Source organism: Perna viridis, chromosome 12, assembly GCF_037379345.1.
Source record: "Perna viridis isolate PV_CMFRI_1.1 ecotype Kerala chromosome 12, ASM3737934v1, whole genome shotgun sequence".
NCBI lineage: Eukaryota > Metazoa > Mollusca > Bivalvia > Mytilida > Mytilidae > Perna > Perna viridis.
The window spans coordinates 714390-738809 of NC_142456.1; the positions used below are offsets into that span (position 1 = coordinate 714390).

At 34.5% G+C, this 24420-nt stretch overlaps 1 protein-coding gene across 1 annotated transcript; it reads right to left on the reverse strand.

Annotated features, from left to right (window-relative positions):
* Positions 1-4368: 4368 nt before the first annotated feature.
* Positions 4369-22293, reverse strand: LOC148600682 (uncharacterized). Its single transcript, XM_088555216.1, has 9 exons — positions 21779-22293; positions 19945-20084; positions 14124-14421; positions 11823-11990; positions 10052-10225; positions 8118-8270; positions 6014-6119; positions 4999-5120; positions 4369-4712 (listed from the first exon to the last, which is right to left on the reverse strand). The coding sequence occupies exons 1-9, from the start codon at positions 22229-22231 to the stop codon at positions 4440-4442; spliced, it is 1887 nt and encodes a 628-aa protein (XP_088411342.1). The 5' UTR covers positions 22232-22293; the 3' UTR covers positions 4369-4439.
* Positions 22294-24420: the final 2127 nt, after the last annotated feature.

A 24420-nucleotide genomic window follows, 5' to 3' on the forward strand; every position in this document is an offset into this window, starting at 1 on the left:
CATCAGACCACTTCTAAACACACAGGATTTCTTAAACAAATTATTACATGAGAAAATCAACAGATTTCTTAAAATGATATTAAATGAAACTATAGGCAGATAACTTAATTTTCAATAAACAAAGGTATTGGTCATAATTTGTAATTATTGTAATAACAGACAGACACACACACAAAAAAAGAAATAACCAACGAAGCAACAAAAGTTAATGAGCTCCACTAAAAACTGGAAGCATGGACCATGTGCACCTCTAGGATAAGCATTCTCTTCTTTCCTGGAAACACCCGCCGAGTTGTTCATTAAAATTCAATTCAGGGATAGAGGAAAGAAAGCTAAGACACGGTGAAAAAGTTCGTCTCATGGTGCAGATGGATATATACACCGTCTCGACCCACGAGTTCACGATTACGACCATAAAACTTCTGTAATGATAACTTCGATCTTGTTGCAACATATAACCCAAAGTCTTAATTATAAAAAGTGTAGCACAGAACGAAAGTCTGTGTTTTTATGGCAAACTCTGGAATAATGTATGAGTGATTTATAAGAAAATTCCAAAAGGAGGAGCTAAAGGGATGTTGCCAGATATGAAAGGAAAGTTGACAACACGGTACGAAAAGTCATCGCATTTGGCTGATTCAGGTGTACTTGTAACTCATTTATAAGTTCTCTACTGACTGTTGTATAAAGAAGCATGTGATTTTATTGCCGAATAAATGAGATGGAATTGGAATAGGAAGACTTCAGAAAAATACATGTAGTGGAAATCAGTTCATCAAATATTTAGTCCTGGATGCCTTTCACGAAAAAAGATGTGAAGAAATGCTAAGTAGTTCCCTATAAAATCACATGCATTTGTACCTGTACATGTACATTTCTCTGTATTTATTTCATTAAAATTTTGTAATTTGAAAATGCAGGATTACTTTGCACTTCATGACTTATACAGGTATATCAATCAAATCATTTTATTTCATGAATATATGAAATAACGGAGAAAATAAAGCTATCCTCAGTATAATATATATTCCAATCGAAATTTTTATCTTCAACTTGAGAATTATATCTTCCAATTGGAAAGTATACTTCCCATTGGAAATAAAAAATTCCGTTGGGAAAAATTATTTTCCCATTGGAAAAAATTCTCCAATTGGAAGAAATTTTCTCCAATGGGAAATTTTTTTCCTATGGCAAGAAATTTTTCCAATGGGAGCACTCGTTCTCCAATGGGAAATTGTGAATTTCCAATGGGAAAACTGGTTTTCCGATTGGAAAGTCGATATTCCACAAAGAAATCAAGTTTTCCTATTGGAATAAATTTTCCCATTTTTTCTTTTTTTTTTTTCAAAACTTAAAGAATATATTTACTATCTTCACACTGAAATTATTATATTTGTTTTTCCAATTTAATTCCGCACAGTTTGGTATATAATATAATATGTTAACTCTAAAAAAATAAATTAGAAAGAGTTGTATATTTATTGTCCGATGCCTGCAAAGAGGGATAATCCATGGCTACATAAACATGGTAAAAAATTTTCCCAAACCGCTTCACGGAATTATCTTAAATTTCGTAGGAACGCTCATGTGTAGTTTCGTTTTTGAATTCAGATATTGTCTGGTCGCTACAAGGGGAGACAATTCATAAACTAGTTTACGTCCAATTTGAAGCAGGGGGTATTCTATTTTGTGAATACGTGATACTGTGAGCAAGCTCACAAAATTGATTGATTGTTGGGGCGTTAAACCCCAACAATCAATCATTCAATCTATTTTGTGAGATTGCTCACACTATCACGTATTCAATGTGAATTTATTTAGCTAGTTAGGGTTACCATATATTAACGCTATCCTACGGACTATGATATATTTCTACAGGTTACAGACCACCAATTCAACCAATGAGCATTTGGAACATACGCAAAAATAGTCCTGCGCAGAAATTACCCCTGTTCCTCATAGTGCTGTGAAAAAAGTTCTCATCTTATTTAAAACAATTAAACAGTTTCTGAAAGGAAAAACATTTCTGTACATTTTATAGGTGCATTTTGCTTCTTGTGATGTGAATCTCCATAATGATTTCAAAATATACCCCTATCTTGTGAAAACACTGGGATTTCCCATGCTATTTATAGACACTTCACTTTCCGGTGACCAGTACTGCACTGCAAGTCTGCTAACCCCACATGCCATTCTGGGGATTTTGAGCTGACATATGTAGAATCATGCAGATATATAGTCCTCTGCAGGTTAAAGTTTAGGTAAAGTCCAGAGAAGCCATTGACTATTGTGAAATTTGCATAGAAGCCTATGGGAAGTGTACAAAATTTGAACACTAACACGTGCAAATAAAAGCATAGGGACAAAACTTAACATTTATTAAATTAAATTCCATAACATGTGGTGGTTTCTAGTGCTGATTAAATAATTTTCATAATAAAACTTTCTTGTTGTTTATTGCCTAATTACTACTGTGACTTATTGCCTAATTATTACTGTGACATATCGAGCAATTGCATGTGTCTTATTTTGAAATGTTGGTCTAAAAATCATAGTCTGATAAGAAATTCTTTGCTTCTGAAAAAGAACAAGGCTGGCAGTTTTAGTCTGGTTGACTTTTTAGACAGACAGAATTTTTTAAACATTACAATGTATTCAGTGTAAGGAGTGTTCTTCATGATGTCATCCCTCCATTTTATATTTCCGAGTTAGTGAGAAACAGATTCTCCTAATAATGCTCTCGGGAATTACAAGTCTTAGATTTTCCACTCTTGATATTTGAATTTTAGACTTGAAATCTAGAATCTATCTCGAGTGGAGAAATCTTGTAATCCCCTCGAGACTGACGGAGAATCTATTTATCGCTACTTTGTGGCCGATAGGAGTGATTGACCAGGTGCACGAACTTCTGCCCAGATTATTTCATCAATTGGATTTTCAAGTTGGATTTTTCTCAAAATACTTTTTTTTAATATAGTTGAATACTACCTGTTGGAAGTTTAATGGTTGTATTATCAACTGTATTCAGTGTACTTAAGGCGAGAAGACCCATCAATATCCAGTGTGTGCATGTAAAATCGAGAGCTACGTATAAATAGCATCATGGCACCTTCATTCTCGTATACTTTTTTTTAAATGCAATTGAGAACTGCAACAGCCTCAGAAAATATTCTCAACTTCGATGATTGGATACAAACCGAAAGTTAGCCTTTTTCAGGATATAGGGATGGTCAAAATGGCACCCGAATGTCTACGAAAGTGAGGTAATCAATACCGGACAATCGGACCATGATAACCAATAGATCCTTACGAATGTCTGATATTCTGATCCATACATATTTCAAACCATCACAATAAGGAGAATGAGTTGGGACAATAAAAACCGTTCATAATAACATATGTTTATACTACATGTAACAAGTCTGACAAAATTTATGAAAGGTTCCACCTTTCCCATAGTACATGTAATAATTATGCTTGTAATGGTACCTAATGTTCTTTATATCACAAAAGGTTATATAATTTGATAAGAAAAAATGAAGTCCCAAAGATGAGGTAATATGATAACTGCTTTTTCAGTCTTTGAAGATCGAGTCAAACAATACGAAAACCCATTGAGCTCGATTTCGCAGACTAAAAAAATTGTTCGGGTTATATATAACGCGAAACTTTTGCTTAATAACGTGAAACTTACGCGTAATAACGCGAAACTTTAAACTTTCGCAAAATAACGCTTAATTGACTTGACCTTTTACACTAAAAAGATGATTGTTAGTCCTATATTCTGTTTCTGTTCTGTTCTGTTCTGTTTTGTTTTGTTTTGTTTTTTTTTTTGCTTTCTATTTTGATTGATGTTTTTTGGTTTCTTTTCGTCTCGTTTTCATTCTTGATATAAAAGTTTCATAAATGACTTCGTATGACCAAACAAAATATAAGTACTAGTCTATATAAAGAACAAAACAGTTTTAAATCTCCCCATTTCGACCTCCAACACAAAAAAGGAGAATTGAAAATTCTATGGAAAAAATTAGAAAGTGCAAGTGTAGAAATACAGGCGGACAAATCACAGGTTTTTTCTTCCTTTATGTATACAAACAAAAGAAACGTTTCGCGATAATTTGAGTAAGTTTCACGTTATAACGCAAAACAATTTTTTTTTATAGTTTACGAAAATGAGCTCAATGGGCTTTCGTAAAACACAAAATATCATTAAATAAAATCTCTCTCAGGAGTAAACACGGATTACATCATTAAATAAAGCTCTCTCTGGAGTAAACACGGATTTTAGAACCCCCCCCCTACATGTATATGTAACTATGGTATAAATTGATGTACATGTACTCAACCAACAAAATAGATGAGACATAGTTTAACTAGACGTTTTATTGTTTGTAATCAAAACATATGTCGTATATACATGTACATTGTCAAATATATGTTTATTCAATATTGGAAAAGGTAGAAAGTGCTAAAAGTGATGTTACGTAGGTATAGGGTTCTGAACTCCAGAATGGAAAAAAATCCGCTTGATTGTTGTAACCATGGAAATCTACTGGTGACTTCTCTGCCATGATTTGTTTTTGGTACCAGTCTTCAGATTCGACAGATTCCATTCCCCGGATAGTCTCTCCTCCATGCCATTTGTGGTCAGCTGGCACTTTTGTTCCGTTGAAGAATTCATCACGATTCGCAGGATAGTCCGTCCACATAGTCTGAAACAAAATTAATGTCCTCATTCTATCCTTTCATATAACAACTGTGGTGTTTAGTTGTATTTAGAGATGCTTAAAACTGTTAAAATTGATAGATATAAAATCACCCAAAAATGTTTTTTTTTTCTTAATTTTACCCTCTAAGTTGTTTACATAAAAGGGAAGTTTTATCATATCAAGGTATTCATTGCGTTAATTTAGGAAATAACAGAAAACTTAAGTCTTCGTCTCAGATGAGACATAAGGCAGTTACTGTACATGTAACAAGAGTCAGTTCAAATCTTACCCCAAAACCTTTAAATGATCCCGAAAAGAAGGCATTCCAAGGTTGATACTCTCCACTTAGTACGTATTTATTTAGCCATGTCACAGCCTTCTTTACGGTGGTTTTAACGTTAGATGGGGTGTCTGTAAATACATTATAAAAATATCAGATTTACATCTGGTATTAAATCACTCCTAAACTACTGTATTCTATTGTTTTCTTGTTCACTTTTTCGAAAGCTTAGGCTAAACAAATAAAAACAAATTTCATTAAAATGTTCACGTAGCTTGTCTTGTTATTTTATTGCCAATGTTGTGATTTCGCATTTTAAGGAGAGGGGACTTATTAATAAATCCAATTGCATGAGTATTTTCTGGGTTTAACCATCCCATGCACAGAAATTCGAGGCATCCATACACGGGGGTGTAACATTTCCGTCGAGGTTATACGAACAATCATATCAGAAAGACTGAGAATTACACAATGAATTTTTTATTAAACATAATGTTTAAAACAATCTGTAAAATAATACACTCAGGCAATTACATCTTATTTCTGCTGTCATTCCCGATCACGGCTCTTCATAGTTAATGCCAATTTGTTTTGAGTTGCAAATAAGAAACTTCAATTGTTTTGACGACACAAACATAATGGCGTCCCATGTTGACTAACATCTCTGTTGCTAAACAGTTCAGTTACTGTGAATGTTTGTACTTCAAGTAATCAACCAAGGAATTCATTCATGGTATATGTAATATACAAGGAATCCTATATTTCATTAAAAGTTCGAGAAAGTATTTCTAGTTGTTATTAAAAGGTCAAAAGCAGATCATTTCATCTTTCAAAGGTCATTTACATGTAATTTTAGATAAATGTATGATATGGAAGGTTAATTGCAAACTATGTTTCAAAAGCACAAAATATAGCTAACATGGATGATATTCTTGTTCAAGACCATTATAATCATCTAATTATTTTTTTTCTTCATGTCTTTCAGTTGTTTCAAATTCATTTTTTTCAGGCATCAACAATGTACCTGTATACCAGTTCAGTTTTCCTGTCATATCGTTATAAACTGTCCAAGTATTAATGAGTGCATTTATCGCCATCGCAGTAGTAAACAAGCGATCTTCTCCAAATTTCTATAAAAAAATAAATCACACAATTTGATAACCAATGAGATGGTGACTAGCTATAACTCGATATGAAAATAAAGAATCAAACTCCATGGAAAAAACCTAAGTCGAACGAAAGTACGACCAAATAATTCCATGACAACAAGATTCTATTTGTTTCACGTACAACGTAAGAGGTATGAATTCTGTTCATACAAATCCGAGCGCCATATTGCAAATCGCACGTTCCGACGTTCTTTGAAATCGGCAGAATTAAACATGTAGTTTAAAAAAAAAGGTAAAGAAAATCAATGACATGCCTGATGAGAAAATCCGAAAATCTTGGAAATTCTTTGCAAAAGCAGTTTATTATTTATGGCCCTTTCATTCGGTTTATAGCATTTTGACTTGGTACATCCGGTTAACAGCATTTCGCATTCTAATTTGCGAAACGAGACTTCTTAATTAACCATTGAATTGCCGTTTCCAACTGAAAGTTCGTTTTGCCAAAAATATGTCGTATTCCATAAAATTGGTGACCTAATTTACAATAGGTGGTCAATTTGATATATATATATATATATATATATATATATATAAATGTTCCCTTTTGGATTTAACAAAATTTAGGATTTTTATCGATTTATATCCTGTAAGTTAAACTTCCTTTATGTAAATAAAAGACCTATTAGTGGAATATTTTAAAACACGTTTAAAGGTTAGGATGGCGCCAAATCTAAGTCAAAGTTTGCCAGACAACCTCTAGCAGTTCATGTACGTGTAGCCATTTATTCCTCGCTGTAGAGAAAAAAATGACTTGAAGCACCACATGCTAAACAAAAATGGCGGCATAGTACTTATGTAAACACTTTTACATAACTTGAGAACAATAAATGTGACAAGCAAAAACAAAAAGTATAAACCAATAATGACAAAAAGCAAATCAAATATGAAATCATTGAATGAAAAATATCAGAACAATTTAAGATGTTCCTAGAGTGTCACACAATCAAATGCATTAAATTATTTCAATAATTCGTTGAATCAAAATTAAGACGCCATTTAGGATCAAGTACATATGGTGACTTACTACCGTATAGTTAAAATGGAATCCGAACTGTGGCCTACAAGGAGTTGCTTCAACAAGTAATTTAGACAGACGTACAGAAAGAAATTCTAGATCCTAGTCACACACAAAGACAAACAAAAAGAAAAACAAAAAACAAAAAACAAAAAATATCAAAACCAATAAAAGAAAAAAATATACAATAAAAGAAGACGTGATTCTATACACATAAAAGTAAAATGATCTCTTGCAATAAAAATATTGACAAATCATAATTTAATAATTGTCCTTGTAGCAGATGCTTGATACTTGAGTCAAAAAATACAATTAGACGATACTTATAAGGTAATAAAAGAGACACTTTAACTGGTTTCCATTAAAGGCATACGGAAGCTATTAAAACTCAATAAACATCGGTGATACAGCAACATAGCGAGGTATTATCGATAAGTCAAATGCTATTCGAGTACAAATAGCTCCGTCTCTCACTGGCCTTACACCATATCAAATTTCCAGTTACTGTTTAAGTAAGTCATGTCAAGATTCGATTTAATAGGGAAATAATTTTTTTGGAATCGGTGTATGCAGTTAAGAAGTGATAGTTGGAACTTAAAACGTTAACGCTGACGCACATAGTGATCTATGGGAAGGCTCGCGTATTTCCGTTGGTCGAGAGACATATAGCGAAACATTATCAACAAGGCCAGATGTTATTTGAGTACAAATATTCCCATTAGCAAAACTTAAAATATACTTTACGCGGAATTTGATTTAGTCTAATATGAAGTGAAAAATATGTGGAGTTAAAATATGGGACAACTCGGCCCACTGACAAGTCGATCCGGGAATACTAGAAGTCGGACCATGAGTTTGAAAGACTAGGTTTTTCCCCATTTCTTTCGATTTATAAGTTCGTCTTACAGGTCACACCTCCCTCATAATACATGTAGTCTACATACGACGGATTTATTCTGGTTATCTACATCGCCATTTCCAAGGAAGTCATCAAAATATATCATATCCAGTCCTTCCATTTGCGACTCTGATATCACGTGATTGGTCATGTTTCCTTTTAAGGTCTGTCCCAACCCTTCCATTACTGTTTTCATGCTCTGAAAAATATGATTTTTTGGGGTCATTGGCCTAAAGTTTCTTTAAAAATTATACAATCAATGTTAAGATAGATAACTGTCATGACAATGCAAATTTTTACCGAACCTGTTATCCTTATTTCCCTTGTTACCCCTAATCTATTTAAATAAACTTCAGTACCAAAGCATTTTCTTAGTTGCATGTGTTGTAGTATTCCTATATACATTATGCCAGAGCTTGTTGAAACTACACATACTTTTTGTATCGCGCTAAACTTCTTACAACTAGGCTTCTGGAACAGGGTTATGTTGCTACAAGATTGAAGTCATCACTACAGAAGTTTTATGGTCGACATCATGAACTCGTAGATAGTTACGGTGTATTCATCTGCGCCATGAACACTAAGTTAAACCTGTCATAATTTTCCTTTCCTCTTTCGATAACCCCTGACTAAACCTTTTATGAGCAGCCCGGCGGGTGTTTCTAGAAATTAAGCAGAGGACTCTTACCCTTACGGTGCACCTGGTCCATGCTCCCAGTGTTTAGTGGAGTCCAAGTTGCTCAGTTGCGTTTGTTACTTTGTATGTATTATTTTAGTTACTTTATGTTCTTTGTTGTGTATGTCTGTTTTCCATGTCTGGTCTTTGTCCCTGGATTACATTATTTTGATCACCGCTAGAACCTTGGTTCCCTTGATTATTCTTTAACAACAGGTTACTTTGAAAGAATTATCTTCAAATGGCTATGGCTTTAGTGAAGCTTCCTTAGTCATGACTAACCTTGTGATGAATCTTCCTTAGACATGACTAACCTTGTGATGAATCTTCCTTAGTCATGACTAACCTTGTGATGAATCTTCACTAGTCCAGCCAAACCTTCTGGTGAATCACCCTTAATCCTGAATTTCTTAATGGTAGTCCTGACTAAATTTATGGTGAATATCCCTTAGTCCTGATTAACTTGTTGCGAATCACCCTTAGTCCTGACTAACTTGTGGTGAATCTCATGTAGTCCTGATTTACTGGTGGTGAATCTCCCTTAGTCCTGATTTATGTGTGGCGAATCACCCTTAGTCCTGACTAACCTGTAGTGAATCTCCCTTATTCATGACTAACTTGTGGTGAATCTCCCTTAGTCCTGATTAACTTGTGGTAAATCTCCCCGAGTCCTGACTAACCTTGTGATGCATCTCCGTTATTCATATCTAACCTTGTAATGAATCTCCCCGAGTCCTGACTTACCTTGTGATGCATCTCCGTTATTCATATCTAACCTTGTGATGAATCTCCCCGAGTCCTGACTTACCTTGTGGTGGATCTCCCTTACTCTTGGCTAACCATGTGGTTATTCTGCATTAGTCACGACTTACCTTGTGGTGAAATTCCATTAGTCATGACTTACCTTGTGGTGAATCATCCCCAGTCTTGACTAGCCTTGTGGTGGATCTCCCTTAATCATGAATACATATGTAACCTTGTGGTGAATCTCCCCGATTCCTGACTAACCTTGTGGTGAATCTCCGCCAGTTACGACTTACAATGTTATGAAGTTCCGCTAGTTCTGACTAATTTTGAGATTAATCAGCCCGAGTCCTGACTAACTTTGTGATTCTTGTCGTTTCGTGACAAACCTTGAAGTGAATCTCTTCGAGATTTGAACCACTTAGCGTTGAATTCCGTCGATCGTGTCGAGACTCAATGTTTTATTATCTCCTAGCCGAGCCTTGTTGTATGGCTATATACACTTACCCTATGGGGAAGCTCTCCTAGCCGAGTCTTGTTGTATGGCTATATATACTTACTCTGTGGGGAAGCTCTCCTAGCCGAGCTTTACGTTCCAGTTGTGTATATGTCCGTCCTACAAACCAATAGAATTCAAATACTGATGGATAGTAGGTCAGAGCAAGGTCTGGACGTCCAGAAAAGTTGGTCTGAATTTGGAATTCTATCATAGAAGATGTATTCAGGTAAAGTTGCTGCAAAGGTCAAAAGAGGATATTGTTTTAAAAAAAAAAAATGAATAAATGTGAAAGAATTGATCAAGCAGATACCTTCTTTTTGGACTGTCTGGAATTTTATTCACCTGACCTCAAATTAACTTCTACAGTAAAGTCAGCCACATTTATGTTTCGTCCAATTTCAGCGACATACACATTAGTACATGTAATTCTACCTTTATTCTTTCACATTGGTACATGTAATCCTACCTTTATTCTTTCTTCTTATTTTTTGAATACTTAGTGCATGTACTTGACCCATGCAGTTCAGTCTGCGATTTGTTTAGATGTTTTCCAAATGCTGGAATTTTTTATTATTCCGGGGCGGTGGACGCGTTTCATAACAAATTGCGTTCCAATGGGAACAAATTGTGCTCCTCTACTTGGTGCCTGTCCCTTTACTTTTATGAGGATGACTTCATAGCTGATCTGATCCAAAAGAAGATAAATCGTTTAGGTAGATCCTTTAATGTCGGTTTCCGCTATATAGTATTATCGTTAAATAATCCCAGTTTCGGGGGTTTTGTACATCGCATCTACCTCAAAGATCTTGAGATAAAGGATACTACAGACACCGTAAAGTCAGCTTCATATCTTGACCTACACTTAGAGATTAATGGTAAGGCAAAACTATTGACTAAACTAAACGACACACGCGATGACATTTCATTCCGTAATGTCAATTTTCCTTTCATCTGTGGCCAAATCCCTTTAGCACTTGAGTGTGGAGTTTTCATATCACAACTTATACGTAATGCTAGATCTTGCCGTAACTACCGTAACTACGCATACTTCTTTTTTTATTTCTTAAAATTAGTTTTCTGGAACAGGATTATGTTGCTACAAGATTGAAGTCATCACTACAGAAGTTTTATGGCCGTCATCATAAGCCCGTGGATCGTTACGATGTATCCATCAACACCATGAGAACTGATTTGATCAAGGTTTCATAGTTTTCCTTTCCTCTTTCGTCTAACCTGGACTTGTCTTTTTATGAGCAACTCGACGGGTGTTTCTAGAAAAGCAGATGACGCCTACCCTACCGGTGCACCTGGTCTATTGTTACTTTGTATGTATTATTTTGATTATTTTATTATCTTTGTTGCGTGTATATGTTTTCCATGTCAGGAATTTGTCCCTGGATGACATTTTTTTGATTTCCACTAGAATCTGGACTCCCTTGATTATTCCTCAACAACTGTACAGAACGTTTACAACTCTAAAGGACGTTGAGTTTTTGGTCTTTCGGGAAACATCGGCAGACTCTTACACACGTCAAATATTTCGGTATAATACGAGGTTAGTCAATGGTCTCTGACATTTTCTCGTTCTATGTACATTTGCACATGCAAGGCATGGTTCCATTGTTTCACACATGACAGACAATAAGAATAGGTCAAACTCATTGAAAATTTAAACATCTGTACATGTACTTTTCTCATAATTTACCAATTGCAAGCGCCTGAAAATTGAACTGATGGGTCATTTTGCCTACATAATAAAATTAAGAAATTTATCCATATTCTGCATGTCGCGGTATTAATTATCTAGCGATTTTGTAGTATGACTTATTTACCTGTATAGCTGGGTCCTCTAAAACTTCTGCTGTTACCAGACCAGACAAAATGGCGTTTGTGATACCAAACAATGCGTTTGCGCAGACCGTGATGTCAACATTATTAACATTACCGGGTGTGTCTATCCCAAGGAAGTATTGTTTTTTCACATCGTCTAGATCTTGAACCTATAGAATAGTCAATAGATAAAAACCTAATTAATTCATATTCTAAGGGACTACAAAAATATATGTAGGAAAAAAACTTGGTTTGATGGTGGTGTAAAAGTCTTCTAATTGTGCTGTCCTCCACAATTGAAATTTCATGTACCAACAAAGAAATATAGAATGCATTGTGTATTGTTCAAGCGTTTTACATGTACATCGTATATAACCAAATATCTACTGAGTAGTTACTCTCTCTGAGCTTAGTCAACCGTATCTAAAACATTTCTATATTTTGTTAACCAAGTTTAACTGAATTCTCTCTATTTCAACACAGAGTTATTTGATTTTCTTTCTGTTGCACAGAAACACAAAACAGTGCAGTAAACAAGTATGTGCTTACGTCCGTTTAAAACAAAACTTAAACGTGTTTCGGGAGAAAATCAGTTATTATTCTTTCAGCAACATAAGAAAAGAAAGAAAATTAATTTTCAAGGAAAAAATTATCAGTTTGTCTTGTACTGTTTTTCTTTTAGCAGTAACTGTTTAAAAAATGAACTACAGGTTGTCAGACAGAAAATGACTTATTGAGAGTCAGCCTCGGTAAGAATCAGGCAATGTGCGGAACATGGTATAAAAAAAAATCACCATTTTGAAAGTTTAATTTGACTATTCACACCATCAGAATTAAGAAAAAAGAGATGACAAGATTTTCCATATCATTTTTGTAAATTGAGTTACAAATTGTGAACTACACTGTGAACAGTTTAAAGGCAGATAACTGTTAATAATCTCTTACATTATAATATGAAGCAGGGGTTACCTTTAAGAGGGCGAAGTTGAAAATATATATACTGTATATTTATAAAAAATCTTGTCGCTTTTTCTAGACATCTTGACTTGACGATTCTTGACATTTCTTGTTGCTAATTAGTGAGACCGGTTTAACTTTGTGTTCGTACTTTGGACTTTCAGGCTAAAGCCAGAAATGCCAACTCTTATGGCATGTTGGAAACGAAAAACAATATCTAAAAATTTAAATAAATATGGAAGGCCATACATGTATGTATATGAAAAACGTGTTGAAGTGAAGGAGAAACGCAGAAGGTACTTTTGTGTGGAAAGCTCCGAAAGACGTGACTTCCAGGCTGAAATCAGGTTCTAAACGCTTCCAAGCTATAACTTTATATCGCATTAAATACTGTATGCATTTCTGAGCAAATCCAGTAATGCAGAGATCAAATAATGTTTTTTTTTTTCAAATAGAGAAAGCATCCATGAGTGAAAATATATTGTCAGATCAGTGTGTTTTTAATATGCACGTTTCTGGTATTTCCCACTTTGCCTGGTTCGTACAAAAACTTAGTCTCAATTTGAAAAACACTGAGAATTTATTAAGACTAACCTAAGTGTAAGAAGGACCAACTATTTTATTTATCCGGGAGGAGATATCGCATTTACGTTGGGCGCAGGGGCTTGTGTGCAGCCCGACAAGTATATTTAATAGTCGGGCTGCATATTTGTTATTGGAAGCAAGCCCCCGTGGATTGGGCAATTCTTAAGAACTCAATAGCTGACTAAAATAAACACACACGCACTTATTTTTGGTAAAACAACAACAAAAAAAAGGGTTTTTGTTTGTGGTATCGAATGTGTGTTAACTTAATGTTGAAACAGAAAAAAAAACAACTTAATAGCATTCTTTGTAAGAATCATGCAAATGCTATAACATGTGATACATCCATCCACACTCCACCCCATTCCCCCCCAAAAAAAGTCTGCACATTTTTTCTTGGTTAAATGTTTTAGATCTATATGATAAAATGTATAATTTTTCTTTCCAATCTGTTTGTTCTTGGGAGATAATTTACTTGAAAAATCTAATACTTTCTATTGTATTTAATGTCATTTATAGAGTTATCTCCCTTATTTTTTAATTCTGCAGTATGCTTTATGTAATTCATATCTCTTATGTACAAGGAATATATGAAAATCTACGTATTATTTTTAGTTTTCTTAAGCATTTCAAATAAAAATGTCAAAAATAAAGTATGTAGGCTTTCAAACTATATATCACATTTTGCATGATTCTTAGCTGGAGTGCTACTCAATCATCTGAACCACCAAAACGCCTCTGCCTTTAAAAAGTCTTATTACCCAAGTGGAAACCAATGAGACATCTCTTTTCTCTGCAACCGCTTTTTCCAAAAATTTTCTCATGTAAAAATAAGTTCTAGTATCAATCGTATTAATGCGTCTATCGCCAGACATAGGCCGATATGCGTAGTGTTTTAATGAGTCAAACACAGATGAAAGATTCCGGTTTTGGCCTTGCCATGCTGCATTCGAGAAAGGAAAATGTTCGATGTTGTCTCGGAGCAGTGACCCTAAACCAAGATTTACTGAGGTGTCGTCGAAGTCTGGAGGTATCTTAAAAACATGTTTGTATCCGTCCCTGTAAAACATAAAAAAAACATGTTTGTATCCGTCCCTGTAAAACATAAAACAACATGTTTGTATCCGTCCCTGCACAACATGTTTGTATCCGTCCCTGTACAACATGTTTGTATCCGTCCCTGTAAAACATAAAACAACATGTTTGTATCCGTCCCTGTAAAACATAAAAAAAACATGTTTGTATCCGTCCCTGTAAAACATAAAACAACATGTTTGTATCCGTCCCTGTAAAACATAAAAAACATGTCTGTATCCGTCCCTGTAAAACATAAAAAAACATGTTTGTATCCGTCCCTGTAAAACATAAAACAACATGTTTGTATCCGTCCCTGTAAAACATAAAACAACATGTTTGTATCCGTCGGTGTAAAACATAAAAAAAACATGTTTGTATCCGTCCCTGTAAAACATAAAGCAACATGTTTGTATCCGTCCCTGTAAAACATAAAAAACATGTTTGTATCCGTCCCTGTAAAACATAAAACAACATGTTTGTATCCGTCGCTGTAAAACATAAAAAAACATGTTTGTATCCGTCCCTGTAAAACATAAAACAACATGTTTGTATCCGTCGCTGTAAAACATAAAACAACATGTTTGTATCCGTCCCTGTAAAACATAAAAAAAACATGTTTGTATCCGTCCCTGTAAAACATAAAACATCATGTTTGTATCCGTCCCTGTAAAACATAAAAAAACCATGTTTGTATCCGTCCCTGTAAAACATAAAAAAAACATGTTTGTCCCTGTAAAACATAAAACAACACGTTTGTATCCGTCCCTGTAAAACATAAAACAACATGTTTGTATCCGTCCCTGTAAAACAACATGTTTGTATCCGTCCCTGTAAAACATAAAACAACATGTTTGTATCCGTCGCTGTAAAACATAAAAAAACATGTTTGTATCCGTCCCTGTAAATCATAAAACAACACGTTTGTATCCGTCGCTGTAAAACATAAAAAAACATGTTTGTATCCGTCCCTGTAAAACATAAAACAACACGTTTGTATCCGTCCCTGTAAAACATAAAACAACATGTTTGTATCCGTCGCTGTAAAACATAAAAAAACATGTTTGTATCCGTCCCTTTATAATAATATAAACATACAGTATAGTATAGTATAGTATAGTATAGTAGATATAGTATCTCTTCCTGTTACATTTACATATAAGACATAACATATATATACTTTTATCCGTCTCTGTGAAAACATAAATCTCAGCATGCGAGTATCAAACATGATGTCTGTGACCATTTCTCTTAAGGAAAACATAAAAAAAAAATCACTATTGTCCCGGCCGGACGACACTTTTCAGCAAGAAATCGTAACTGGAATATGACTTCAGAAGTTTTCGTTGACACTGCTACAAACATGTATACACAGTTACAGGGTCATCAGATCCTACATGTATCATCAGGGGAAACAGCTATGGTTTTAGTATGTTGAGATATATGTGACAGACCGACAGACTAAAGTGCAAACGCGGCTTGTACGAACAGATCGAATGTGCTTACTATATAGCCCCAGTCACAGTTTAGGTGAATGTTAAACACAGTCATACTCAGTGTAACGTGTAAAGAAAGTTAAACAATATGAGGTTGCCCCAAAAAGTTGTCTATAGAAAGAAAATGCTTCTCATGGAACCATGAAAAACATTTCGTTTTGCACATTAGGAGGCCCTGAGTTTCTAATCTGCATCCAGAGATGATTTTGATTTTCCTATGGTTAATTTTCCGTTCCTTGATGGTGATATTCCTTTAGCACCTTCCTATGTTATTTACATTTCACAACGGGACCGTTTTGCTCGTAACAATGTCTCGGATTGTAATAAACGAAACTTATTTCTTACAGAAATAAAGCTTTAAGATAAGATATTTCGATATCACACACTTCTAAAACATTAACTATATTTTTTATAGCCCTTGCAGATTCTTGATTGAACGGCATTGATTACGGCAATATATTTTATAAAGGACCATACAGCCTTACAAAATCGGATGTATTCATCAACTGCCATTAACAGATTTATTAGTAAAAAATACGATTTTTATTCCATTTTCTATTTTCATAAATAAAGATAATAAACCCCTGATTGTAACCCATTCGTAACAACAAAGTCATTTCATTTTTTCTGTATTACAATATTACAATTCTTGTCTATCTAGCACTTGACGTAGCTCGATTGATTATTTCTAATGCGCGTAGCTTTGACGGTTTCGTCATACTTAAGTGTGTTCTGGGCTAACTTTAAGTAATTAAGTGGATATCTCTCTGTCTATATGCTGAATTTAGAGGTATTCCAAGAGTAATAAAGGGAACCAAGATTCTATTGAAAATCAAAAGAATGTAATCCAGGGACAAAGACCAGACATGGAAATCAGACATACACAACAAAGAACATAAAGTAGCCAAGATAATACATACAAAGTAACAAAAGTAAATGAGCAACTCGGGCTCCACTAAAAAACAGGGAGCATGGACCAGGTGCACCGGTAGGGTAAGCGTCTTCTGTTTTTCTAGAAATACCCTCCGAGTTGCTCATAAAAAGTCAAGTACAGGGTAGAGGAAAGAGGAAAAGGAAAACTTTAATAAATCAGTTTTCATGGTGCAGATGGATACACCGTAATGATTCACGAGTTCATGATGACGACCATAAAACTTCTGTTGTGATGACTTCAATCGTGTAGCAACATAACCCTGTTCCAGAAGCCTAATTGTAAAAGTCTAACGCAAAATACAAAAAAGTCTGCGTAGTTACGGCAAGCAAAGAATTGGATGCATCATTGAGTGAACTTTATTGAGTGTTTGTGTGTTGTTTCACTTCATTTAAAGCTTACATAAAAGGGGATGGTTAAGACATTACGACGGGTAATCAAGGAAAGTTTAAAACTAGTTTACCCCCCCCCCCCGCAAATGCTTTCAGAGCTTACTTGTTGCTGGGACCTTCAGAGCTTACTAAAAGGTGTGTCTACACCTGTTGCTGGGACATTAAGAGCTTACTTAAAGGTGTGTCTACACTCGTTGCTGGGGATTCAGAGCTTACTAAAAGGTGTGTCTACACTTGTTACTGGAGATTCAGAGCTTTCTAAAAGATGTGTTTACACTTGTTACTGGGGCCTTCAGAGCTCACTAAAAAGTGTGTCTACACTTGTTGATGGGATTTTCAGAGCTTACTAAAACGTGTATCTACACTTGTTGCTGGGGATTCAGAGCTTACTAAAAGGTGTGTCTACACTTGTTGCTGAGACCTTCAGAGCTTACTAAAAGGTGTATCTACACTTGTTGATGGGATCTTCAGAGCTTACTAAAAGGTGTATCTACACTTGTTGCTGGGGATTCAGAGCTGACTAAACGGTGTGTCTACGCTTGATGCTGGGATCTTCAGAGCTGACTAAAAGGTGTGTCTACACTTGTTGCTGGGACCTTCAGAGCTTACTTAAAGGTGTGTCTACACTTGTTGCTGGGACCTTCAGAGCTTACTAAAAGGTGTGTCTACACTTGTTGCTGGGGATTCAGATCCTACTTTAAAAAGTTTTTACACTCGTTGAATACCTTTAGGCGATTTTTGAAGGTATTAATACTGTTTTGGATTCAAGATATACTATAAATGTTACATGTAGATATAAAATCATAAAAAATTGTGAAAATGGGGGGGGGGGGTAAAAGAGTAATAAAGGGAACCAAGGTTATAGGTAAATAATGATTAGAAGTTTTCCTCAAGGTCTAAAAGGGAATTTTCAGGTACAGCCATTAATATCCATGATTAAAATCTAAGGCAACAGATTAATTATGATAACTTACGTTTGCCTTTTTACAATACTATAGCGTATTCAAAGAGTTTTATGCCTTCTACTATTCGTCACTTGAACCAGCTTCCAACATCAACGAAGAATAGTCCCTCGGTTTATGTTTTCAAAAAGAGATTAAACTTTGAAAATCCTGGAGTACTTTAACATTGGAAACAGAAAAGGGAATACATGGATTTGTCAACTAAGGTATGAAGATAGCAGCCTGAAATCTCATCTGTATCTTCACAACTTGGCTGAGGATCCATTGTGCCCCAACTGTGGAGGCTCCATAGAGGATAACTTTCACTTTTTTATATCATGCCCGCATTATCAACTTCACAGATGGTCGATGCAGAGTCTCTGTATATAACTGCAGGTCCATTACACCGTGCAAAACTTGCATTTTGGAAATGAATATCTTACGTTTAAAACAAATGTGAAGATTATGCAATAATTTATAAAAAAAAAGTACCAAAAGATTGAGTAGTATATATTAATTCATTTACTTAAAGTTGATTGTAGTTTCTGATTTTTTGACAGACTTTAATCTGTATATTTAATTGCATTTATTTAAGAATTGGCAATAATAAAAAATTGTCTATTGAAAGAGTAATCAAGAGAACCAAGGTTATAGCGGTAATCAAAAGAATGTAATCCAGGGACAAAGACCAGACATGGAAAACCGACATACACAACAAAGAACATAAAGTAACTAAAATCATACATACAAAGTAACAAAAGCAAATGAGCAACTTTGACTCCACTCAAAACTGGGAGCATGGACCAGGTACACCGGTACGGTAAGCGTCCTCTGCTTTTCTAGGAACACCCTCCGATTTGCTCATAAAAAATCAAGTCCGGGGAAGACAAATGAGGAAAGGAAAACTATGACCCGTTGTAAATCGTTTTCATGGTGCAGATGAATACACCATAACGATCCACGATACACATACATAACGATACACATACATAACGATACACATTATTTCTGTAGTGATGACTTCAATCTTGTAGCAACATAACCCTGTTCCAAAAACCTATTTGTTAGAGAAAAATAACCTTAATTTTCCATGTGCTTATTGTTTATTGTGCGAAGTGCAATAAACAAAATATGCACATGGACAATTTATGTTACTTTTCAATAGACAAAATTTTTATCATAGCCAATTCTTATAAAAAATCAGTTTCCAATTGCCCTTTTCAAAAAAATGATAAAATAAATATAAACATATTTTAGATTTCTTAAAAACGTGGCTCAATTTTCATTACAATCGATATTTTTTGTGTGAAGAAGTGTAATAATTAAGTATTCTTTGTAAGATCTGGCCAACATACATTTTTTCTCGACTGAGACAAATATGATATTCCGAGTTCTCAATAATAACTTATTTGAATTTTATTATTATTATTATCATTATCATTATTATCATTATTTTTTTTTTGTATATTTTCAAAAAAGATTGCAGTAAATATCTTTGATAAGAATACAAAAGGTCATATTTTTATTTGCGTTGATGTCAGCTTTCTAAAAAAATGTAATAGAGTTATCCTTCTTCACAAGGATATGTATTCCTTAACTGCATGTTCATTAATTGTATGTTGCTTTGTATGGTATCCAATCCAATTAATCTTATTGAATGAAATATGTTTAAAGCAAAAGAAAATTTCTAGTCATTGTTTGAATTTCATATAAGCATTGAACAACAAAATATTCTAGGTTAGTCTTACCTCGTCTTTAATAAATGTTGTATGATCGATGCCACGTCATTCAGGCCTAGTTTATCCAAAGTTTCATAGACAATCGTCCAGTTAGCTGTTTGCGTCAGATCAAACATGGCAAGAATATTAACTGGAGTACTCTGGTACACCTTTAATTTAAATAAGCCACGTGTTAGTCAGGAAGGCGGGTGGGGCTTGGATAAAACTTTTCCCTTTTTTTCTCCGTCGCTGTAATTTTAAGCCTATTTTTATTGGGAGTCATTTTCATGATCATATCGTCGTAAATCACACAATTACTTAGTCATTAGTCATATTGATACGTTCGTTAATTTTCTTCTTTTAACTCATCTTTCAAAGTGGTCATGTGATCGAAAACCTAATTATACATATTTCCGCCAATCCGTTATCGCACTACAACATGAGAATGCCGTATTTAATATAATGCACACGTACCTAAAACTTTATGCAATTGTTTGTTATAAAGGTCTAATGGCCTATCTACAACTTATTTTTTTTTAGTTTCACAGTATTGGAACTTTATTTTAAAGGGTGGGGGTCGAGATTTTATACATGTAGCGACCCAACTTAAATACGCCTGTATGAAGTAATTTAAGGTTTTACACAGTTGCTTTGTATAAGAATATTAAGAATGTGATGTTTTCACTTTCAAATTAAGTAGAAGTCTTTACAAAAATCAAACACGATCTGATTCATTTACAATAATCAAACACGAGCTGATTCATGTACAATAATCAAACACGAGCTGATTCATGTACAATAATCAAACACGAGCTGATTCATGTATATAGAAAATCCACAAAGTTCACTTCTATTTCTAATCCAGTAAATGTTACATACTATAAAACTAGTCTAAATTTGTCATTTGGATCTAGCACTTTTGAAAGTATATATGAAATAGGTATTTTTGATAGAATTACCGTTCTTGATTTTGTTCGATTTGGTTGATTTATGGACAGAATCTGAATACATGCAGAAAGGACTATGATTACGTAAAGCACCGTTTGTTCGTTAGGTTTCCTCAATCTAATTAAAACTAGGTCTTGTAATTCTAGAATGTGGGAACGTAGTGGACAAATTACAGGAGCTAGTTTAATTACATTGGGTTTTTCTACACCATGAATCACCTCTACCATAGACAGTGTCTGAAAATTATATGGACTGGTACTTAAGTACAGCCCATTAAGAGCGGGCATTTCTGCAATTTACCAGATAGAAATGATTTGATACATTTATTGGGGTTTATTTTTCGATTTCATTTTTTTGTAATTGAGTTTTAAAAACGGTGTTTTTTTCACATGTCGGAACATGTCTCGAGAAGGACAAATCATAATTGCTAGGATCTAAAATTTTGAACGAGTATACAAGTTATTGCACTTTAAAAGGGGGTGTTTTTCACTTGTCATACGGTATTGAATGCATGCTTGAAATTAGTTGTTTTATAACTTTATACAGCAATTTATTGCAATGACTTGTGAGTTTTATTACAACGACTAATAGGTCTATCTATTTAATTGTGAAGATTTTATTCATTTTCGTTTTTGAGGGTTATGAGGAGTATTATTGAAAGTGATTCAGACTTGGATTCATGGTGTGCCGACTCGGCTTGGCTAGCAATAGGGATTTTCTTTTACATGAAAATCTTAATTTTACGTCATTACGTCAAACATTTTTTTCTTGTCTTGCTTCATCGATCCGTCGTTAATTCTACATTGTATAAACCCCCCACGAAGTCCTTAATCTGTCACTGTAGTTTACATGTATATCATAAGTATAACATGGTATGCATTTGATATACATGTAAGTAATGATAAAAAATACCTACGTTGAATTCAGTGTTAAGTATTTGCGGCCAGAATGCCATAATGGAATTTTCATACTTTAAGTTTTTGTTCCGGTGGTTCATTATGGCATCCACTGCCATTATAATTTGATCTTCGGAAGGCTTGGGTGCTTTTCCATAGCGATGAGCTTCAACTAGACACGAAGTTATCCAGGCTGTGGCAAACATGTTGTTGTCGAATACTTTAAACATATAGCGCAGCGCACTCATAGTAGAGTTACCATGGAAATACAACTTGACGTCACTCTCGTAATTTCCTTTAAATTTGCCCCATTCTATTGGCGGTGCTGGTTGCATGGTTTTTGAAGCTTGCATTCCACGAACTGTTTCAAATAATTTTGTAACTGTTTCTGAAATATCATTTTCAGACGGTGGTACACACAAGCAGTATCCAAGAATATTCAACAATGTTATGGCACAACATAGAACATGCATTTCTTCAGTTAATTTGCTGCTTAAAAGTTTCCTCAGTAATCTAAGTCTTATCAGTTTGAACTTGTTCAAAGTAAGGTACTACTTCAAAGTCAAAACAAGGTCAAAATATAGATTGTACATCATGCCGTATCGGAATGAAAACAGTCGCCGTTGTGGATCCAACAGATACATGTAGTTCCGGTCGTGTAAATTGTGGTCCTATAATGGTTTGGCGCTGTCGTCATCCGTGTCTTAAATTACAAGGCGAAGGCGCCAAAACAAGCATTTCATAGAATTTATGTGTAACTTTACAACTCCAGTATATGGATGTTTATGATAGAGTTACATGTTTGTACAAATTATTATATACTACAAACTTAGGCCAACTGAGAATGATTTTTGGGGGTTTAAATTTGAACCGTCTATACCGGAATTAGGAAACACAAACAAACATTTCCCTGAAGTCCGTACAATAAGTTGACTTTAAATTAATGAACTTTTTTTTTAAATTGAACCTCAAGATAACATACCACCAAAGATAGGCTATGATTTATTATGGAGTTTTGACTAGATCCATATAAGGAATCGGGGTTCCAAAAGAAACACTGAAAAAAGCATATAATTATAAATAAGCTATACAAAAACTGGACTGAGTGAAAAGTTTGATATTGTACCATAAGGGGGCTTACACCCAAATAAAGTTTAGTTTGATTCTAGAGGTTGTGATTCGGACCATTTTGGAATTATAAGGGCAAAAGGTATCATTTCGTTATTGGTCTATGTCAAATATCTAATCACAATTATGTACAGACTTATCGTGGGAGGTTACTAACAAAAAATACCAGTCGAGGGAGGTAAAAAACAAAAGCACGGAAAATTAATTTATCCTAGAGACTGATATCTTTCGCAACTACCCCTCCCTGTCATGATATATCTGTTAATCACTTTATTTTGAGCGATAAGACAAAAATAAAAAAGTTCCGAATGAATCCCGCGACAGTAAATTCCACGGCTAATAGGGAAATGACATAATTTTCTATGCATGTAACCGGTAGCTGCAAAAATGGCCGAAATCTTAAAATTGTTTTAAGATATACTTGCTATCAACCAATCAGAATCCAGGATTCTTATATAACATGTAATTTAACTTCATAGTTGTATTGAATTTGAATTGTGTGTCGATACTTATTATAACATCTCAACTGTTAAGGAGTCGACCTATATTTTCATATCAAGCTGTGGCATATGGAACATTGTATTTAAACTTTTAGCTTGAAACCAAAATAAATAAAACTGATCTGATGAAATTATCTTTATGACAAAAGTGTGATAGGGTCCAAGTTAAATAGCGGCTCTTTGTTTGATTTATTGGCTTAATAAGGCCCATCATCTTAAATTTTATCAAGGTGAGCGAATCAGACTCTCCAGATAACAGATATAACAGACAGGTATCCACCTAACAATAATTTATGTTCGAGTGGCATAGTTGATGGCTCAGGGATGGCAGCAAATGTAACCTGTAGATCAACAACTTTTTGACCATCGGTCCAACAACATCGCCTGTAGTGGGCAATTTGTCGATCGAACACAATAATAATGACAAGTGTACCTCTCATGGATATTGATATGTGTACCAATAATCAATATCACATGTGTACCAATAATGGATAATGATATGCGTACCTCAAATGGATATTGATATGTGTACCAATAATTGATAATGACAAGTGTACCAATAATGGATAATGACATGTGTACCTCTAATGGATGAGATTTGTACCTCTAATGGATGACATGTGTACCTTTTATTTGTACAATGACATGTGTACCAATAATGGATAATCATTATATGTGTACCAATAATGGACAATGACATGTGTACCAATAATGGATAATAACATGTGTACCAACAATGGATAATGATATGTGTACCAATAATGGCTAATGACATGTGTACCAATAATGGACAGTGACATGGGTACCAATTGCCATGGCGGCCGAGTATGTGCAAAGCTCTTGGCTGGTATGTTTTAATCACTGATACCAAGTTACTCACAATTCCAGGCGGGTTCAAAATAAAGAGAATTGTCACTAATCTACAGTTTATTACGACTATACATAAAATACATGTTACAGGATGAAAAGTTATTTTGACATCAGTAAATTACGAAAACTCACAAAAAGGTGCGCTCAATCAAGTTATCATCTAA

Coding starts and splice junctions, on each gene's coding strand:
- LOC148600682 (XM_088555216.1), bottom strand. CDS start 22,231: ATGCATGTTCTATGTTGTGCCATAACATTGTTGAATATTCTTGGATAC. Junction 14,422..19,944: donor CAACATTTATTAAAGACGAG/GTAAGACTAACC, acceptor TATGTTTTACAG/GGACGGATACAAACATGTTT. Junction 4,713..4,998: donor GATCATTTAAAGGTTTTGGG/GTAAGATTTGAA, acceptor ATTTTGTTTCAG/ACTATGTGGACGGACTATCC.